Below are 22,991 nucleotides of genomic sequence, written 5' to 3'. Positions count from 1 at the left end.
TGCTAAGTATTTGGTTGGAGCTGACCTATATACTTTTGGTCTACCTGAACCAGAAAGAGAAACTGAAAATTGGTGCACCAAGTTTTTTCAGGAGACCGGCTATGATTTAAACCAGTTAGATGAATATATCCGAGAGAAAGAACCAAGGTTAGTGAGATATCAAAGAAGTACCTTAGATACAAATAGAGGCTGCTAACAATAACTAAGGAATCTTTTCTTTTTGGATTTTTCTGGTGGAATGGGAAAAAAACTTTCCTTATTAATTTACTTTTGGCTTAAGTTCAGTCAAAACCTGATTGCCCTGGCCATCTCATCATCAGGCATTGCTTCAACAGGGGGAACAGCTGCACATTCAGATTTTAAACTCCCTTTACATTTGACAGATGTGGAGACTCCAACATGTAACATTGGTTGGGGAACTGCAAAGGCAAACATTCAAAAAGATTGTTTTATTGTCTGGGATGAATATACAATGGCTCACAAAGAAGACATGGGAGCCTTTGGTCCAACATTGCAAGATCTTAGACACAATAATAAATTAATCTGTGAAAGAGTTTGCTTCGAATTAGGAAATGGGGAAATTAAAGATGAAGACTCAACAGGAATGTTGTGATGATATACTTGGGCTGAATTGTTACATCACTTCATGATCTGACATAAGCTGTTTTCTCAAATGTCACTCAACACTATTTGAATTACTAGTGGTTGTGTGAAAGAGCAATTTTAGCACCAAAAATTCACACATTACAGGCTATGAGTAAAGACCTTCTTTTGAAGCTTCCTGGGCAACCTGTATAATACAAATCTATTGGCAGTGTGACAGGCATTGATGAGGCTGTACATTTTCCTGTTGAATTTTTAAACTGTCTGTCACCATCTGGTGGTGAACTAGAAAAAGGAGCTCTAATCATGATACTCAGGAATTTGGATCCACCAATACTATGCAACGGCACAAGATTATCAGTTCAAAAATTACCACCGCATGTAATTGAAGCTACAATAATGATTGATAATGCTATTGGGGAAAATATCTTTATCCCTTGGATACCAATTATCCCATCTGATCTACCTTCTCCATTCAAGCAACTTCAGTTTTGCTATGAACATTAACAAGGCACAAGGGCAACCAATAAAAATTGTCGGTCTTAACCTCGAAACTTAGTGCTTTTGTTGGTCAGCTATATGTTGGTTGCTCCAGAGCTGGAGATAAAAATAATCTATACATTTTACACTGGATTCAAAGGAAAGAAATATAGTGTATTCTGAAGCACTTCAACATTTGTTCATAGGTACATACCTACTTAAAAAGAACTACATTAAATGTAATTTTTGTATGCATATTTAATTTTAGTATGTATGTTTTGTTTGGTAACTTCAGTTAAACTACATAATTTAATGCCCTAATATTATTCAAGGAATAATTACATATTTAAGTTAGATTTTATTTTGCTAACAAGGACTGTTATGCAACCCAACTGCATGAAAATAAATGTAGACATCATGATTGCCATCGTAATAACCTGAGCAACACTGGGTATAGCAGGTAATATTGTAATCAAGCCCTCATCAACCACAACCATGGATCAGTAAGGTAAACTTCAGTGCAATAAGTCCAAAGATCATTCTATCACCATGATATTTACCGTGAATTCCTGTGTGATGCCTTTGGATCTGATGATCTGAAGCAGCTGCAGATCCTTTTATAGCCACATCTACAGTCAATGACTTGATATATGATGGGATTATACATTGGTGCTGACTTTGCAAATAAGGTAGGTACTAAAGAAACTTTTACTGGCACTGAATCAGGAGTACCAAAGGCTGACCAGATTGAAACAACAGCATACGGAATCCAAGCAATTAAGAATCCTGCGCATATTAACATTGTTACCTAATGTAAAAATAAGACAAGCATGTTTATTGTCAAAATCACATTGCATACAGACTAAATAAGATTTCAATATTTAATGGGAATAGTATCAGAACTCTGTGAATTTGGAACTGGTTGGTACAGAGATTAGACAGGACAACAAATAGACATTTGATGAAAGGTCTTCAACCTGAAATATTAAATCTATTTCTCTCTCCACCGATAATGCCTGACCTGCTGAGCATCTCCAGAATTTTCTGATTTCATTTCAGATTTTGAGCATCTGTAGTACTTTGATTTTTGTGCCTTAAACTTAAGCTGAAAACCTTGGACCTTGGACCTTGGACTTTGGCCCTTGGCTTTTCAACTATGCAATCTCTGCAAGTCGTGTTGAATGTATGAAAGGTTAGATTTGGAGTCCTTATACATCAACATGGTGAGATTTAATAAATTTGAAAACCTAATCAGGAAAGAACTCCCTTGGTTACAGAACTGACATGGAAAATGGTGAATATTGGAATTTGCAGACTAGCATTTGAAATCTTGTAGTGTGGATTAAGTAACAGGCATATACATTGAAAACCTTTCTTCTGCTCTAACTGCAAGTACTAGAACTGCTTTCTGCTTTTAATTGATTCAGTATGACTGTCAAAAATTAGATTTTCATAATTACTAGAGTACCTCAGCTCTACTTATAACGTCAGCTATCAATCACATGTACTTTTAAAAATTAGAAAAAGTTCACCCGAATAAAGACATTGATTAGAAATAACATCTAAACAAGCAAAACATTTATACAAATGCCATGTTTGTACCCTGCTATGCTGCAGGCAGCTGGTATTAATGTGCTTGTACCTAATGTAAATTAAAATTAAACTCCCACTGTTCCATCTCATTCTTAAAGTAACGTATCAATACATGTAATCCACAATGTTGCCACATTCTCCCAAGCACTGCACAGCCTGTGTGACTCAACTCTGTCAATGCCACATGATATGTTCCACCCCGAAAAGGAGTGTCCCAGCAATGGTGTGAACCACCTGGTGCCAGCCATACCACAGTACCATGGTGCTGTGTAATACCTGGTCTGGCTATCACTTAAAGGGCCAGCATCCACCTTCCTAGTCTTACTGAGGTGTTATGTACTGATAATTTACAATATTTTAGCAGCACTTCTTTCTGTACCTCTGATACAATGTAAGTTATTATTTCATCCTTTTGTATTGTTTACTTCTCTAAACTTTAATTATTATATTTAATGCACAGGAAGTAGGCAGGTTGCTTGGTTTGCTAAACAATTAACTCGCCATCATATACTGTGGTGCAAGATCCCAGAAGATATCTTTTCTGGCCTGTGTCAACTCACTTTAAGCTTTATCCAGCTGCTTTGTGATATACATGTTGCTCTCAATTCCATATGTAGTTAGACCAAGTTTTAACACTGAAGGGCAGTAGGTGATAACTCAATTGAGCACACAATCATTCAGGGAAGATACTGAGACACACAGTTTGGAATATCTGTCAACAATTGGTCTAATAAGATAAGGTCATAGCCCAAAGGAGAACTAAATATCTCATGACTGAGTTGTAGCTCTGGGCAGCATTCCAAAGAGTGTGTAAAAGAGATTATTTTAACTGCTCATCCACTTGCTTTTCACCAGAGGTGTGGGGTTGAAATCCATATGACACTCCTTCCCTATCCCTATATCTTCAGGATAGGAATGAGGAATTGGTTAAAAAAAAATAAACGTGCATTTATCTGTGATCCATGCTGCTTCTTGTGTTACAAAATGAGAGGGTCAAGATGAGAGAAAGAAACACTACACACTATCTTGGGTCATGAGGGCAACTCATATCACAGCACTACTCATAGATGGCATAGCCCAAAGGCAAAAACTACACTGGCAGGCTGCATTGTAGTCTCTGTTCACTGACTCATAGTCATGCTGACAGGCGAGGCCACAGGTGGAAGGGATCATCAGCCCTTAAGAATATTAGGAACAAGACAGTACAGAATACTTTTTGATTCAAGCATATGTTTCAAGGGCTGTGTAGAATCTAACTATTATAGGCTCATATTTATTCATCTCATGTCCTGAGGGGAAGTTCTGTCTTCATGAACATTTATGAAATCTTATAGAAGGGCACATGATCAATGACATTGTGCAGATTTATGGCACAAACATCTCGGGCTGAGGCCAGAAGAAGCTTTAAGCAACAGACTTACAAACAAAGGAAGCAGGCCAAAATTTTGGGTGGGAGCCCATTGCCACAGAATTCTACTCTGTTTTGTTTAATGACAGAAGTGGACATGGCTGCCCCTGCATCTACAACTGCTATGTGAATGTTATCAAAGGAAGTCGAACAATTGGGACCATACTCAATATTGCATATCCTGCTAGTCATTCTTGGCTCCCCCCCATCCTTGGCATAATTTAAACATGACCGGATGCCAGGGACAATTTCTGGGGAAAATGTGGCCCCACAGATGGTCAAACGTTGGCTTCTCAAAGGCAATCAATCAGCAAGTGACTAATTATTAATTAGAAACATACAACTTTGATTTTACGAAGTATAATAAAAGTAACTTTGGCCAGACATGTCAGCCCAGTTGAATACTAGCACGATACTGTTTCAACATTTCTATAACCTTATTAATCGCACAATTGGCAGTTTAATTGAAACAGTAATTTCCCACAAATTGAAACATTTTGCAGGAATTTCACAAAGCAGTTTCTAAGCCTCAAACTAGGATTGTGACCATACCCATGTATCGTTGTTCCAGTACATTTCTCCTGCTAATTTTCCACCTCTGGTTTAATTTATAATGCCTAAGGGATATTATATTGGAACATTACAGAGTTCCTGGCATGGCTCTGTGTAAATGAATTGGCAAGAAGAGCCTGCTGTTTCGAATCTCTAGGTCTGATCTTCATATTTTCCTCAGGGTGTGATATGCTGAAACAGATCCCTATTCCTTTATCCTCACCCCACTCCTTATGTTAATCAGTACCCAACTACTATCAAAATACAGCTAAGATATATCAAAGCAGAAAAACACTATCATAAATTTTCAGTTTATTATTCACAAAACAATTGTTTTAATGAAAAATTATTTAGAAATTTTATGTCTCTAAGACTCTATCTACAGGGGGAGAAAATTAAGCAGGTAGCTCATAATCTTCCTGGAACTCCTAATTTTTTTCCATGTAAGTTCATGTTGGGCATAGAGTAGATGGCCCACCTGAAGGCAGGTGCGTTAACGTCAATTAATCAATGCAAGCTCCTTGAATGCTCAGAAACTCCTAACAATATTATTCTTTTTTTTCAATCTGATTCCTAGAAAAATATATGGAAGCCACGTACACACAGAAGGTCATACTAAATATTTCCGCTAAAGTTGCAGCACCAGATGGGGGACATTTTTTGTTTGCTCTTAAACATGGACGATAGATAATTTATCAAAAACTAGTTACCTTTGTAAGTTTTATTTCCAGCAAATGGTTTCCTTGAACTCTTGAATCAAAGTTTGCGACTTCTTTGGCAGATGATTTTACTTTGCCTATGATTTTTACATAGGAAAATACTATTATGGCTGTTGGAAGCACAAGACAAAAGAACAGTATGCTCAGAATGAAGACCTGTCCATTCACAGATGCTTGTGCAAGCCACCAGTTCAGAGTGCATGATGTACCAAAAGGCTCAGGAACATATTCTCCCCATCCAACAAGGGGGATGGTGGCCCAAAATACAGCATAAAGCCAGATGAAACCCAAACACATAAAGGCATGACGCCTTTGAAACCAAACACCTGAAAAATAAATTCAAAAACTTAACAATAGTTATTATTGAGACTGTGGCAGAAATACTGATTTCGCACAAATATAAATTTGTATGGCACTTACCATACTGTAAATGGCAAATTTTTAGATATCTGTCCAGACTTACAACAGTTATTGTAATTAGACTGCCACATCCAAAGAAAAACCCTGACCACCCATGCCAACGGCAGCCAATCCAACCAAAGATCCATCGATGAGCAAAACAAGAGATAATCAGGAAGGGTTTTCCTCCAACTGAAAAACAAATGTGCATGATTTATAAATATTAAATAAAGATATATGTATAACATTAGCTGTTGTATCTGGACAGGAAGATAAACAAGCCCCTATGTTAAAATCTTCATAGTTATGAAATTCCCTCTCCGAGTCTTGAAAAGATATACTGTAAAGAAACTCTATTTTCAGCAGTTTTAAAACTTTGTTTTCCAAATTGGTACTTCTCTACTGCTGTAGACACTGGTCACTTTCATTGGTAGTACACGTGGGTTTCCCTTCAGGAATAAACCACAATTATCCAGATGGGATTTTCACAGTAACATTTATTGGGATCAGCAAGAGGAAAGTCAGCCATGAAACCCAGAATGGTAATCCGTCTCTTCTCTTAACAGATGTCAACTACTTACTGAGGATTTCCAGCAAGTTATACTTGCAGTATAATCTGCTTGTTTTTTATATGTATATTTCCAATGTAACACTGATGAGAGAATTGTAAAAGCCAACAAATAGTAAGAAGGCAAAAAGGTGTTAAATTAAACTGCATCACACCAATACAGCATCAGTAAGACCAAATTATTTATCAGTGGATGACATATATCATGAATAATTCTTAAGGAATCTAATAGGTGTGGGAGAACACACTGATCTTTGAACATATTTGATATTCACAGTTCATCACAGAAAACCTTGTGCAAAGTATAAGCTGGTTTTCTCAGTATTTTCAATATTAAGTTTTGGTCAATGTAATTAGTAAGAATGATCCCTGCACTTATAATATTTTGAGCTAAGATAACACCTTTGATCAACTATCTGGAACAAAAAGAAAATTTAGCATTAATGTAAATGAAAAATCTTTAAAAAGACAAGAAATGGCCATTGGAAAAAAATGAAAGACATCAGTTCACAGGGTTTTCTAGACCCAAAATCATCAATTCTGTAATAACCTGTAAGATATTTAAATATTATAAGTGAGATTTATCTGAGTTTTCACTGGGAAAAATACTCTAAAGGAATTGAAAAATATTGATTCTTAAGAATAAATTAAAACCAAATTTGCAGTCTCTGTGTCTACACAATGGATATGGTTTATAGGGACTCTATTGATATGTCATGAGTGTGGTGGTGGTGTATGGGGTTAAATAACTGTACTAGTAGTCCAGTGGCCCAAACTACTACTAACAATCCAGTAGGCTAAAGTTCAAATTCCAACATGCTAGCTGTAGAATTTAAATTCAGTTAAAAATCTGAAATTATATTTTTTTAGATTAAGTCATTTGTAAAAATCACCATAAAACTACTGGATTGTAAAACCCCATCGAATGTACTTCAGTGGTGTAAATGTACTATCCTCACCCCCTCTGGTCCATATGTGACACTTAATTGGGTTAGTAAGTCATGAATAAATGCTGGCTTTCAAAGAGATGCCCAGATCCTGGGGGGAGGAAAAAGAATACTTCAGATTTGAAAAAATTAGGGAAGCTTCCCACTGCATACTTGATTTTTGGCTTTGCTGCAGAGGATAGATGGGTAAACACGAGCTAAATTTCGATTCCGTTTAAAGATTTTAGATTAATGTAATGCATTGATGTGCAAATATCAATGAAGCCCATCATGATTATTTAAATAACTTCAACTACATAAACTCAAGGGGCACACCCTTGTGGCAAAGGAATTGTGGCATTCAGCAATTTTTCTGCTCTTGCTGTCAAGCAGAAGACTTGGGCTGTCATACCTGTTCCAGTATAAACTGCTTAAAGGTATTTCTTTACATATAAAACCTTTAGCATCAAATGATATCATGACAACATTCCAAACTTCTCGCTTCTTTAACTGGGAATACCAATACGACTGCAGTAAGCTTTGTTTTTTCTATATTTCACCAGTAGATAGCAGTACATAACTACATAATAATGTTCAGTTGCCTCAAGTCTCTGAGACCTGCAGCAGTAACCAGATTTCTTTCCACAGTTATGAGTGCAGGACTGCACGAGGCATATCCCAAATCAAACCAATGTCCAACCACAGACTAGTTGAATTCTGGGCAGGAGGAGCACCCTTGTTTATGAAACCACCGTGGAAAGGATCCTTGTTGCTGAAGCAGAAGTAAATTTAGTTACTTATTTTTTGAGTGGTATATCTAACAAAAACTCTGGACCATTATTCAGTTGCAGGACTACAGATTAAATATTATCTCACAGGTAATTAGCCTGAAACTGCCCAAGACTTAGGCATTATAAGTGACATATCTAGATGGGGGGAATTGTAGAGAAAATAAGGCTCTCCTGAAATCACATAGGACAGTTAAATTCCCATTTAAAAATTGGGGTGGGGTTCCCATCCAGTTTAGAACTACCAGTAACCCCAACCACAAATGACCAGAGGTGTGGAGGCCCAGAACATAGCACTAACAAATTTGGATTGGTGCTAAAACTGCTTCAAAGCCCAACCGCTCATAGTTAAAGCAGAGTACAGAGGCATCTGCCCTGAAAATTTGGAAGCAACACCGATCAAAGCTGAGCTGGAAAAAGATGTCCAAGGATGGGCTATAGGAAGTACGGTCCAGAACGTCAAAGGTTATCATTGCTCTGAGATCAATTAACTTTACTTCCTTTACTCTTGGGGGATTTTCGTCACTCAAGTGTCCAGGGACTTGAGTAGGGAGTGATGGGGTAACCCATAAGACCATAAGACATAGGAGCAGATTGGGCTATTTGGCCCATTGAGTCTGCTCTTCCATTTGAACATAGCTGATTTATTTTTCCCTCTCAATCCCATTCTCCTGCCTTCTCCTTGTAACCTTTGATGCTCTTACTAATTGAGAACCTCTGCTTTAAATATATCCAATGACTTGGCCTCCACAGCCATCTGTGGCAATGAATTCCACAGATTCACCACCCTCTGGCTAAAGAAATTCCTCCTCATCTTTTTTTCTAAAGAAATGTCCTTCTATTCTGAGGCTGTGCTCTCTAGTCCTAGACTCTCCCACTACTGGAACCATTCTCTCCAAATCCACTCTATCCAGGCCTTTCAATATTCGGTAGGTTTCAATGAGATCCCTCTTCTTCCTTCTAAACTCCAGTGAGTACAGGCCCAGAGACATCAAATGCTCCTCGTGCTTTAACCCTTTCATTCCCAGGATCATTCTTGTAAACTTTCTCTGGACCTTCTCCAATACCAGCACATCCTTCCTTAGATATGAGGCCCAAAACTGCTCACAATACTCCAAATGTGGTCTGACCAACACCTTATAAACCCTCAGCATTACATCCTTGCTTTTATATTCTAGTCCTCTCGAAATGAATGCTAACATTGCATTTGCCTTCCTTACTATGACTCAACCTGCAAGTTAACCTTTAGGGAATCCTGCACTAGGACTCCTAAGTCCCTTTGCACCTCCGATTTCTGAATTCGCTTCCTGTTTAGAAAATAGTCTACACCTTTATTCCTTCTACCAAAGTGCATGACCATATGCTTCCCTTCACTGCATTCCATCTGCCACTTCTTTGCCCATTCTCCCAACCTATCCAAGTCCTTCTGCAGACTCCCTGCTTCCTCAACACTACCTGCCCCTCCACCTATCTTTGTATCATCCGCAAACTTGCCCACAAAGCCATCAATTCCATCATCCAGATCATTAACATATAACGTGAAAAATAGTGGACCCAACACCGACCCCTGTGGAACACCACTAGTCACTGACAGCCAACCAGAAAAGGCCCCTTTTATTCCAACTCTTTGTCTTCTGCCAGTCAGCCAGTCTTCTATCCATGCTAATACCTTTCATGGGCTCCTATCTTGTTTAGCAGCCTCATGTACAGCACCTTGTCAAAGGCCTTCTGAAAATCCAAGTAAGCAACATCCACTGACTCTCCTTTGTCTGTCCTGCCTGTTACTTCCTCAAAGAATTCCAACAGATTCGTCAGGCAAGATTTCCCCGTAAGGAAACCATGTTGACTTCGGCTTATTTTACCAGGTGCTTTCAAGTACCCCAAAACCTCATCCTTACTAATGGACTCTAACATCTTACCAACCACTGAAGTCAGGCTAACTGACCTATAATTTCCTGTCTTTTGTTTCCCTCCCTTCTTAACAAATGGAGTGACATTTGCAATTTTCCAGTCCTCTGAACCCATGTGCGTGTGTAATATTTATCTATTTAAAATCACTCTAATAGTGTTCTTTGTTCCTCAGCCTGCAATTCATTTCAATCCTAAAAAAAACTATAATTCAAAGAAAATAATTTACCTGCCATCCCAAAATCAGAAATTGCCAGATTTATTGTCATCAGTTCAGCAGGTTTCAGCTTATTCTTCTGTTTGATTGACATATAAATCACATAACCATTTCCAAAAACTGAAACAAATCCTTTAAAAAAGAATAAAACATAGAATTACGTGCTTTGTAACATATTAAGTTACAAATATTAAGCATTTAATGCTAGAAATGGGTTATTTTCTACTCTCTGCTAGTCTTCAAGTACAATATTGGGCATAAAGAGTGCAGTCAATTGGAAGAGGACTGTGAAGTCCGTTGACTGTTGTGATCTGACCCACAGCTGAATTCTATTTCAACATCACTATTCTTCATGGTAAAACAGAAAAATCGTGGCTTAGGGAAAGCAGGTAAGTAGCTTCAAAATTACATCCCAGTTTATTCAAGTATATTCATTTCAGAAACAAGACTAAATAAAATTTGTCTACGTAATTAAAAAGACAAGGTATGTAAATCATGGTCATGGTTGTGTATGGTTTCTAGTATATTTAATAATGATCACTACATTATTTGGTCCATTTTCCATTGCTGTATGTGGGGCTCTACTGTGTGCAAACTGCCAGATGTGTTTCCTGTATTACAATAATGATTATATTTCAAAAGTATTCAATTGGTTTTAAAATGCCCTACGCTTTTTTCTTAAATACAAAATGGAAATAGTTTGCTTGTAATGAAGATGGGATAAAAACGTAGTGAGGCATAGGAGAAAATACCCTGCTTCTCTTCAGAATAAAATAAATAATAATCACCTGAGAGAACAGGCAGGGTCCTAGTTTAACATCTCATCTAAAAGACACAACTTCCAGCAATACTGTACTCCCTCAGTGCTGTGCTAAAGTGCCAGTTAGGTTTTGTTGGACCACATACCTCCAGCGCAGAACTTGAAATCATTATCCATGCACTCAGAAACAAGTGTCTTTTCATAATTTCCATGGCCAACATTTCTAAGAACACCCAGCCAAATAGCAGTTTGGTTCTAATTGTTTTAGCAGACATAAACCATATTTTGTAGTACCATAAGACTAAACATAATTATGAACATAAAGAGTTGTAACCCCAAATCATAACTTAAGTACTGAAAGTGGAATAAAGAACATTTAGCATCTTATTATAATTTTGAGAAATCTCAATTATTTTGGAAGTCCAATTGCTGTTCTCAAATTCAGCAAAGCAGGATCACAGATGAGCAAAAAAAGCAATAATAAACGGTATTTGATGCTGTTGTTTGAGGGAGAAACTTTGGATGGAATGTCAGAAAAATAGTTTATTCTTCTGAAAATTACATGGAAATTCTGAGAAAATACATCTTAGAAATAGGCTGTTCGGCCACAGCAATCCATGTTGATATTTCTTCTACTCATGAGCAGTAGCCCTAAACCAACTTGCTGAATCTGTTTCCAGACTCATGTATTTCACTCATCATCCACTGCTGATTTAGCCTATTATTCATTTTGTTTTTCCTCTGGATCCTTTATTGTCAAAAATCCTTCTTCAATTCCAACAGTGTGGGCTTAAACTGCAACATTTTGATTCAGGGGTAATAGTGTTACCAACTAAGCATCATTTGCACCGCCAATACCCTCATTAAGGACCATGGCCTAGCATTTAAAATGTCAATCCCTGGCTAAAACCTGATTTGAAAATAAGACAATGAGTTGGGAATGGAATGAATTCTATTCAGAATCTTTTCTGATTAGCGCTGCAAAGCTTAGAATTCATCTGAGAATGTTGTTACTCTAAAGGGTAGATTTTGGTTGAAGGTTTCCAGAATAACTAAATGACTAGAAATATCAGAGCCAATAAAGGAGCCTTCCCTTTAGATCTTTAACATCACAACTCTGAGAAAGTGTAGTCACAAACCTCAAAGATCCTATTTGAACAGGGTCACCAACCTTCACTGAAAAAATAAGCAAAGGTAAATGATATCTTTTTTTCATTTTAAATAATGATTTTAATTAATTTACCTCAGTTAAATGTGGTTTTTTAAGTGAATGTATTAAAAAAAACTATTAAACTCTATTACCATGTGGAATGGCAGAACATGTAAGATGATAAGCACAAAAACTTTAGACACTTCTAAGGAAATCTTAGTGAAAGTTCGAAAGAAAGAGTGTCATCCATTGTCCACAAGGTCCGCAATGTTGACAGAAGAGACTGCAAATGCTGGAATCTGGAGCAACAATCAGCTGGAAGAAAGTGGGTAGAGCAACATCTATGGGAGGAAAGGAATTGTCGACGTTTTGAGTTGAAATATACATTGTTTGTGGGAGAGACCGAGGGTCTTCAATCAAGTGTGCAAGCGCTGGCAACAAATATTGGCAGAGGTGACAGCTGCTCCAAGAAATTTGATTCAGTGCAGGAAGATTAATGTTTTAACACCAGCTTTCAAGGAAAGTGAGTTTGGTTTACAATGCCATTTGGACCAATAGTTTTGCCTTTTACTCAATTCTTTACGGTCCTTTAATACATGAGCAACCTCAGTCCTTCAAATCACATAATTTCCATCATTCACACACTTAGCAATGATGCAAGTATCACACCTATAATTCATAGTTCATGCACATACTGGCAACCATTCAAGCATGACAGGCATATCATGCATACTCACTGTCAAACTTGCCTCTTACTTGCAAGTGAAGGTGGTAGATAACAGGAAATTCCAGCAAGAGGATAAGCACTTCAGTATATTTGCTCCACTTAGTAGTGGAGCCTGTAGTAAGTGTTTAATTCAAAATAAACTGACATTAAAGGGGATTGTGTGTGATGTGTTCCACTAATCATTTGTGCATGGTTAGTGGAACAAAACCACCAACACTTAGAGAAGCCAGAGGAAGGATATGTACCTGATTGAATTCATAATGACCATTTAATATAATTGACAGATTGTGGAATTTCACCTGATGTATGAGTAAATTAAGAAGCTTGATTAAGGATCAAGTACTCCAACATACATGACAATCCCATTAATAATACAGTAAGGAATAATATTGAAATCCTCTTATAACTCCGAACCATCATAGATATACCCTAATTAGAGTAGAAATCTTTGAACATGTATTAATTTTTTTTGTCAGACATCAATTAGAATGATTTTCTTGAAATAACAATGGACTAATTCATTAAATCAACCAATTTATGGATGCAATAGAAGAGACAGAACTAAAAGGAGGGATAGGTTCAGAATGAGGGGTCACCCATTTAAGAGAGAGATAAGGAGGGTCATGCATCTTTAGAATTCTCTACCCCAGAGAATTCTGTAGACGGACTCATTGAAGGAAAAGACTGACAGACATATGAAATACAAGTGAGTCAGTGGGTATGGGGAGAGAGTGGGAAAATGATGTTGAAGTCAAAATTGGATGTTAATGAATGACAGTGCAGGCTGGAGGGGCAATCTAGTGGAGCTGCTTTCTCATATTGCCAACAACTTGGGATCAGTCTTGACCTCTGGTACTCTCTATATGGAGTTGGTGTGTTCTCACTGTAACCACTCTCGCTGTGACCCTTGGTGATCTAGTTTCATCCTTCCATCCCAAAGACACGTGGTTGGAAGGTTAATAGGCCACTGTAAATTTGCCCCAGTGTGTAGGTGAGTGGCAGAATCCCAGAGTTAATGGGAATATGGGAAGAAAATGGTTACAGGGAAAATTAGTGGAGGAATGTGATTGCTTTGTGACTTGGCATAGATCCAATGGCTGAAATGCCCTCCTTTCATGTTCTAAGGAAACTGATCAGCTCCTGTTCCTCATGTTAAAATTGATTGATTTGGGGGCAAATGTTGGCAAATTACAAGGGAACTGCAGGCAATTTGATCATCTGAACACATGGAAATAGACCTTCCTGAATGATTATTCAGGGGCAGAATAGAAATCTAAGAAATTTAAAGAGATTTCTGGATGTGTGTGATGTTTAAGGTTAAAAGGGACAAGTTAAAGAGGAGAGCATACTAATCTTTGTCCAGTATCCATAATACAACAAAACATTAAAGAACATTGAATTGCACTGATGGTGAGCCCTGACCATCCTACTGCACCTGGACAGTTGCAGGTCGAATTCGGGAATTATAGTATTAGAGGAGAGGTGCAAATTCACCGACTCACATACCTCTTCCTCCTCCTCGCCATCCCGCCGTGTGATGTGAGAAAGCGCCATGTCCATAAGATCAGTAGATTGCAGAGGATGGACCACAGAACAAGGGCCATATTTTAGAAGGCACAATGGGTCCAAACATCTAAAACATTGTTTCAGTATTCTCTGTGGTGATCTCCACTATCTTCCTTGAAGCTGCACTCCCATTATAAAACTGCTCTGCTCTTTTCATTGACAGCCCGAGCTGATGTGAAAAATCATGTGTACAGGTAAGAAGCCTTATCCCTTAGCCTACTGATCTGGTGTGAAGATTAGAGTATAATAGACAAAACTGAATGCCTCGTCAAAAAATATGTTTGCAAGCTTCCTGGTGCTTTGCATTAAGCAATGAGTGTGATCTCACACTCTTTAGACACGTAATGTGTGAAACATCTTGGGGCTGCAGTAAATGTTATTTGGTGAAACCTGTTAGCAATATATATGCAATCTATCAGCCCCTGCAGAATAGGGAAACAGGCAATGTCAAGTAAATATTCATGCTCCTGCTGCATACCACTCTCTACCCAAAAAGCCAGCGAATTTCCTGGTCCTAGGGTAGAAATCCTCCGCCATCTCCTTCTGTATCAGACCACTGTAAGTTGACAGACATTACTGATGACTGGAGTTCTAGCCTGGAAGGAAACTGATGAAAAGAAAAAAAAAACACTGTAACCTTGTCTGTAACAAACAAAGCTCTTCACAGATATTGCTCCTGAAAACTTTGGTCAAAGGATCTCTGTTCTCCAAAGATTCTTGGGGGGGGGGGGGGGGGTGGTTAGGTTCTCCTGGCCAGAATTTTTCTTCGTCCTTCCTTTCCTGTCTCATCTAGCACTAAGGCCTTGACTCAGGCTTTATCTTCTCCTCCTTTTCATCGGCTTGAAGGCACAACAGGATGGCCACCAAAGCATTTACTTTTCAACAAAACATTAGCAACATATTACACATACAAAGGAGTTTATTCTGAAATTGCCAGATTAGGTCAACTGATCTCACCATATCAGAAATATTCCCTTTGCTCCAGCCATCCCCCTCCTCCACCTTCTCTGACACCTAAACTATCATGTTTTCTGTCTTTCAAAGTTCTGACGAAGGGTCCGGGACCTGAAACAATAAGTGATTTTCCCTTTCCACAGGTGCTGCCTGACCTGCTGAGTGATTCTAGAAATTTCTGTTTAATTTCAGATTTCCAGCATCTGCAGAATATTTTTAATTTTCATTAACTTCCTTTCAATTTAGTATTGTGTATTTGCTGCTCAAAATCTTTTCTGCACTGAAGAGACCAAACCCGGTTTGGATGATCACTTTGCAGAATACTTATGTTCTTTTGCTAGTGTGACTCTGAACTATCACTAGTGCCTTTATTTCTTCAGCACATTCCCTCCCTGTCCTCATTCATAGAGTCATACAGCATGGAAACAGGCCCTTTGGTCCACCCAGTCCACGCCGACCAGATGCTCATCCAAGCTAGTCCTATTTGCCTGCATTTGGCCCATATCCTTCTAAACGTTTCCTATCCATGTACATGTCCAACTGTCTTTTAAAAGTTGTTAATGTACCTGCCTCAACCACTTTCTCTGGCAGCTCATTCATATACGGACCAACCTTTGTGTAAAAAAAAAGTTGCCCCTCAAGTGCTATTAATCTTTCCCCTCTTACCTTAAACCTATGCCCTCTAGTTCTTAATTCCCCAACCCTTCGAAAAAAGACTGAGTGCATTCACCTTATCTATGTCCCTCATGATTTTATACACCTCTATAAGATCACACCTCAGTCTCCTGCACTCAAAGGAAAGAAGTCCTAGCCTGTCCAACTTCTCCCTGTAACTCAGTCCCTCAAGTCCAAACAACATCCTCGTAAATCTTTTCTGCAACTCTTTCCTGTTTAATAACATCTTTTCCTGTAGCAGGGTGACCAAAACTGAACACAATAATCCAAGTGTGGCCTCACCAACATCTTGTACAACTACAACATAACCTTCCAACTTCTTTACTTAATGACCTCTCTGATGAAGACCAGTGTGCCAAAAGCCTTCTTCACCAACCTGTCTACCTGTGAACCATTTACCTAAACTCCAAGAAACCTCTGTTCTACAACACTCCCCTTTACCCTGAAAGTTCTACCTTGATTTGACTTTCCAAGATGCAACACTTTGCTGTCTCCTGCACTACTTCAATGGAAATCAGTGCAAGACTTTAATATCCCTTACACTGAGTTGAAGGAATATTAAGATCTGGAGGCTTTAATATGCCTCATCTTCCACCAAAGCACATTAAAGTCTCTGGACTCAGAACTGAAGTCAACGATTTCAGATCATCAACATCCCCAGCACTTTTATTTCAGATTTCCAGTATGCAAAATATTTTCCTTTGGTAAATTCAGATAATTTAAAAATAATAGGCTATGCCATTAAATGCAGCCTGTGTTGAAAATTGGTTTGTTTTTCTCCTCTGTCATATAATTCACAAGCCATTACAAATTGCACTAAAAATATATTCAATAGAATTAAACAGAAGTTATAACAAGAACAGGAAATTGAGTGTATAAGTGCAATTCATTTATAATGATATTTATTCCCTGTTGAAGCAGTAGTCTTGGTTCCACTTAATTCACTGCATTAGAATGTTTTGATTCTATCTTAACTGCAGTTGGCTTTAAATCGACCAAAGGCAATTTCTGCTACAGTGCTAAAGAGCCTACAAGAGGCCTGTGTTTTAAACAAGACACTTACTCCTTCCACCACCAGCATATTATTGCATTATGTGATAACTACAAAATAGACAGCAGCACCTCGATGGAACCTCTTAAACCAGAAAGACATGGACGGAAGACACATGGGTGCCACCCGCTATGCTGACTTGCAAGTCTCACATTATATCTCCATCTTTACATTATGGCCTGTGTCAAAATCCTGGAACTCCTTACTCAACTGCACTTAAGGCAGCTCATCTCCACCCTTTCAAAGATAGTTTACAATGGGTATTAAATAAGCAATTGGTATAATAACATGCAAGCCCTTGAATGAATTTTAAGAAAATCAGAAGAACACTCTCCAACATTACTGAAGATAGCGAATAAGGGTACAAAATATTGATGAAGCCACATACAAAGTATCTAATTTTGGACAACATGTCAATGTAACTCTCCCCATATAGCAAAGTAATGTCAAGGGTTAAAAATTAAATTTGAAGACATGGGATGCTGTAAATATTGTTATATTTATACATATAAGGTATTTGTATTATAAATATAAGATATTCAGAATATTTATTTAACTAGGAATAATTGGGACCCAGAAGAAAATAACAGATTAACATAATAAGAAAAAGTTGGAATTGGGCTCTTGAGAAAACAAAGACCAGTGGAGCCATAAACCTGGCAGACATGATAAACCCAGTTCTCTCTGATGATACTACAAACTTCATTGATTTTAATTAGGAAGGTTAATGGAATGTTGGCCTTAATTGTAAGGGGTATGCAGTATAAAAGTAAGGATGTTTGATGTAATGTGATAGGGCACCAGTGAACATGCATCTCAATTACTGTGTATAACTTTGGTTCCATATTTCAGGAAGAACATATTTGCATTGGAGACAGTGCAGAGAAGGTTCATTGGGCTGCTTTCTGGGATGAACAGAGGTTGAGAAGGTTAAGCCTACACTCATTAGAATTTAGAAATGTTCTTATTGAAACATAACATTGGGAGTAGGATTGACACAATGAAAGGATATTTCCACTTGTGGAAGTAGTTGGAATTGGAATTGGTTTATTATTGTCACATGTACCGAGGAACAGTCAAAAACTTGTCTTGCATACCATTCATATAGATCAATTCATTACACAGTGCATTGAGGTAATACAAGGTAAAACAATCCAGAATGCAGAATGAAGTGTAACAGCTACGAGAAAGTGCAGTGCTGGTAGACAATAAGGTGCAAGGTCGCAAGGTCATAATGAGGTAGATTGTGAGGTCAAGAGTCCATCTTATCGTATTAGGGGACCGTTCAATAGTCTTATAACAGCGGGATAGAAGCTGTCCTCGAGCCTGGTGGAACGTGCTTTCAGGCTTTTGTATCTTCTGCCTGATGGGAGGGGGGGAAGAGACAAGGTCCAGGGTGGGTGGGGTCTTTGATTATGTTGGTTGCTTTACCGAGGCAATGAGAAGTATAGACAAAGTCCATGGAGGGAAGGCTGGTTTTCATGACGTGCTGAGCTGTGTCCACAACTCTCTGCAGTTTCTTGCAGTCCTGGCAGAGCAATTGCCATACTAAAGCCATGGTGCATCCGGATAGGATGCTTTCTATGGTACATCGATAAAAATTGGTGAGGGTTGATGGGGACATGCCAAATTTCTTTAGCCTCTAAGTAAAGTAGATAGTTCTAAGTAAATAGAACCGGAGTGGTGGGGGGGGGGGGGGGGAGCAAGCACTCGTTTAAGATGGAGATAAGGAGAGATTTCTTCTCTCCGGGGTCAAGAATTTTAGAAATTCTCTACCTGAGAGAGCTACGGAGGCAGAATCATTGAGCGTATGCAACTCAGAAATTGGCAGACATTTGAACTGGGAAGGAGAAAAGGTGTTAGGGGGAGGCAGAGGGACAATGGTGTTGAGACCAAGAATAAATAAGCCATGATCTCTTTGAATAGCAAGACAGGCCCAATGGACTGAATTGCCCAATCTGATATCAAGTGGACGTGACAAAGAAGACAATATCTCCCTGTTTCTTATGCTAAAAACAAACAGGGAGATTTTATATTGCCCTGGGCACAAATACTAACCTAAAACATTGAGCTGATTTTATTTATTATCTTAAAGATCATATGTTCTTGAAAGCATAGAATACCATTATGTTAAATAAAATATGCTGAACAGACAGTTCTTTCAAATTATCAAAGGTTCTTAACATCAAAGGATGTCAGCTGGTGTGTGGTCAACGTGATCAATAAAGCAAAGCTTTGTGGATCATTAGAACTGGGCTGCCAGTGTACCTCATATTTTTTTTGTGAAAGGAATGTGATTAATTTTCAAGTCTAAATAAAACAAGAGCCTTCCAGCATGAGAAAGAATTGACCACAAGGAAGGCGTCATGCTTAGGCAGGCATTTCCAATTGATTCATTTAATCCCTGCTAGAGCCCTGACCTCCTGTTGCTCCCTGTAATGCCCTCTCTGAGTATCCCCATGAAAAGATTTCTTTGAAAGAAATGAAAACTCCGAAGTTCTAGAGTCTTACCTGTGTAAAAAGGTGACAATTTGTGACTCAAAACTGTAGCAAGGCACAATAAAATTTGCTTTGGCTATTAGTCAAGTTCAATGTGTCACACACCAATAGTCATTAATCGGAGACCTGAACCACTTTCATGTTCATGACAGGTTGCCCAGTTGGATGAAGCATCTGTCATTGACCTAAAGAATCAGTGCATCTCTCAAAACATTCAACTTGTGGGTCTGAGCTGCTCAAGAAAAATTAATGGAAAGCAGCAAGTCATAGGCAAGAGTGCCCCTTGATTTTCTTACATTGTGGCAGAATTACTTTAAAAAACGATGTATGTCAACTTACTGGGTATTTTTGGAAAGGCTAAAAATGGCAGAGGGGAGAAACCATTTGTACATTGGTATGACACAAGCTTATGACATTGGTCCTAAACTTGGTAGAAATCAACATTTACTGGCTATATTTTACTAAACTTTAAACGAAGCAATGAAATAGTAAAACAAGTGACTGAGAAATACCAGTACAGCTCAGAGTTTCCAATAAAATGTCAATGCGCCCGCGTGCCCCCCCCCCCCCCCCCCCCCCCCCCCCGGGAGAAGAGTACTGAGCAGCACACTTTAAGAACAAAATCATACAATGCTTGGTAGCCTGTGACCAAAGCCATAGACTTGGCCAAAATAGTTGCTGTTCCATCACGTTATTGGTAATAGTAAACCAACATCAATACCAATAAATACACTTGTGGATTTAAACGAAGAGCAACACGGCAAGAGAAAATACAAAAAAATGGATGTGGGAAACAGGGAAACAAAGAACTGCAGATGCTGGAATCTAGATGAAAAACACTATGATGCTGGAGGAACTCAGCAGGCCAGGCAGCATCCGTGGAGAAAAGGTCCTGAAGAAGGTTCCTGACCCGAAATGTTGACCGCCTGCTTTTCTCCACGGATGCTGCCTGGCCTGCTGAGTTCCTCCAGCATCATAGTGTTTCATGTGGGAAACAAGGTCTTTGGAGTGCATATCCTCAGATCCTTAAGGGTACTACGACAAGTCAATCAGGTGGTGAAAGAGGCATACATAATTATTTATTTTATTAGCTGAGGCATAAGGAAGAGCAAGAAAGGTGATGCTAGGACTATTTACAATTTCAGTTAGGCCACAGCTTGAAACAGTGTGCATGCTGGTCACCGCTTTATAAGACATGATTCCTCAGGAGGCTGTAGAGAAGATTTACAAGGATGTTGTCAGGACTGGAACATTGACATTAAGATGAATGATTGGGTAGGCTGGGATTATTTACTTTGGAACAGAGGAGGCTGAGGGCAGCCTTAATTGTGGTGTATAAAATTTGGTGGCCGAGATTAGAAGAGCCTATTTCAAGAACTCTGGATCAAGAACCAAGGGCATTGATTTAACATAATGGATAGAAGGATTAAGAAGGGAGATGAGGAACATTTTTACACTGCAATCTGGAACTCAATGCCGAGGAGTGATAGAGACAGAAACCCGCACCACATTTAAACAGTAATGCGTGTGTACACAAAGAGCTGTGACCTGTAGACCTAAGGACCTTATGTAAACCCTGTTTACTGGCACATACAAAATCGGCCAAATGCCTCATTTTTCATTGCAAAATTTCTATGATTTCCTCCATGCAACCAATTCATATTTTTTCTGGATGGATTCTAGCTAGAATACCACCTGGGCAAAAGGGGAAAAAGGCAATAAAGCGGGAATGTCATTGCAGCATGGGAATAAGTTCTTGAGGAGGGTCAAAAGGTTTCAAAGAAGAAAGGAACTGCAGTCTTAGGAAACTTTGGCAGAGAACAAGATCCACAAAGGGAAAGAGGGAGACCCAGTTTGAAGGTGGACTAAGTCTCAATGTGTACCTCTTGCTTCCATTTATGGACATCAGGTCCCTGCCCACCATACTGCATTCTATGGGTATCTACTGTTCAATGGTCCCAGGAAGTGAAGTTAAACAGGACAGAAGGGACTGAAGGGCCAGAAAGACAGGCCCAATAACTCCATTGCACGATGACTCCATCTGCCATTGGTATTTGCATGTAATGTGCAGAAAAGGAATGACTGTTGGCCGTCGTAGCAAAGGCAGAGAAAGTAATATTCAAATAAAGGCAAGGAGGTAGCAATGTTCCAATTTTCCAATTCTCCTGTCTGCAGGATTTAAGGTTGGATAATGTGGGAAAGTCCAGCTCAATGTATCCAGGAATAATTGGCACCAATTACAACACCCTATTTCTCTCACGAATCTTAGACCTTGTCTTGCAAACATAAGATGGTAAATAGAAACAGGAGTAGGCCATTCATCCCTTCAAATCTGCTCCATCATTCAATAAGATCATGGCTAATCCTTCTACCTTACCCTTTTCCTGCCTTATTGCTGCATTCTTGGATTCCTCTGATTATTCATATATCTATCAGTCTCCGTTTTGAATGCAATGAATGAGCCTCCTGCTCTAGGCTGGAGAATTCTTGAGACTATTGGAAGCCCACCATACTTCTGGAGATAAGAGGAGCCACATCTACATAGTTCATCAAGATTGTTAGGCCGTACATCTTAATACATCAGTGATATACATTGGTGTTGATCAGTACTTCAATTATACCAACAATTTTAAGCGACAAATATAAAAGTTTACCCCTTAATACTATTCCTGTAACCTTCAATTGTATAGATTAATTTAGACAGAAATGCATTTAGCAAAATATTTGTATGCATTTCAATCACAAATACTCTTTAAAAAGGTAAAGAAGCATGCAATGTCTTACCTATGACTATTAAATAAAATGCAGCAATCACATCAGCTTCCCAGGACAGTCTGGAAATGAATGGATCCTCATGCAGAAGAGGGGAAGGCATGTCACCAGAGTGAGTCACTGAGTCATTTTCACTATGTGTCATTCTTAAACAATATGTCACCTTAAACAAAAATAAAGTTATTGTTTTTTTTTGAAAATGCAAACTATATTACCCTGAAGTGATAATCCTTTTAACGACATCCAGTTTAAATTTTGAGCTAATGTGAGATGCACCCATCACCCCTGAGTTTGCTGGACTGGAAACCAAAGTAGGTCAGCAATAGCCCAAGTTTAAAATACCCATCTTTCCATTCAGATTCCTCCATTGCCTTGCCCCTTTTTAACTCTAATCTGCCCTCCCATTACAACCTTCTGAAGCCTCCATAATGTTGCAATTCTGGCCTCCTGTGTATCCTTGGTTTTCATTGTTCCACCACTGATCCTGGTATCTTTAACAGTCCAGGTCTGATGCTTTGATGTCCCCTGCCTCAACCTTTCCACTTCTCTCCCATTCCTCCTTAAGTCACTCCCTAAAACCTACCTTTTAACCAAGCTCTTTGTCACGTGCCCTGTAGTTTTGTTGAAAATCAAAACTGTATGTAAGAAATCTGAAATAAAATCAGTAGATGCTGGA

General features: G+C 38.6%; 1 protein-coding gene across 1 annotated transcript in view; it reads right to left on the bottom strand.

The window, feature by feature from the left end:
• The window catches only part of opn5 (opsin 5), a 38,054-nt gene extending 15,594 nt beyond the window's left edge, over positions 1–22,460 (bottom strand). Inside the window, exons 1-5 of the mRNA XM_052024922.1 lie at positions 22,328–22,460; positions 10,174–10,293; positions 5,776–5,946; positions 5,347–5,681; positions 1,644–1,891 (exon numbers count right to left, since the gene is read on the bottom strand). Coding sequence (XP_051880882.1) covers positions 1,644–1,891; positions 5,347–5,681; positions 5,776–5,946; positions 10,174–10,293; positions 22,328–22,460 — 1,007 coding nt within the window. The remainder of the gene's footprint in view (positions 1–1,643; positions 1,892–5,346; positions 5,682–5,775; positions 5,947–10,173; positions 10,294–22,327) is intronic.
• Between the last annotated feature and the right edge of the window lie 531 nt (positions 22,461–22,991).

This window comes from Pristis pectinata, chromosome 10 (genome assembly GCF_009764475.1).
Source record: "Pristis pectinata isolate sPriPec2 chromosome 10, sPriPec2.1.pri, whole genome shotgun sequence".
Classification (NCBI taxonomy): Eukaryota; Metazoa; Chordata; class Chondrichthyes; order Rhinopristiformes; family Pristidae; genus Pristis; species Pristis pectinata.
This window is presented reverse-complemented; position numbering and strand designations above follow the sequence as displayed.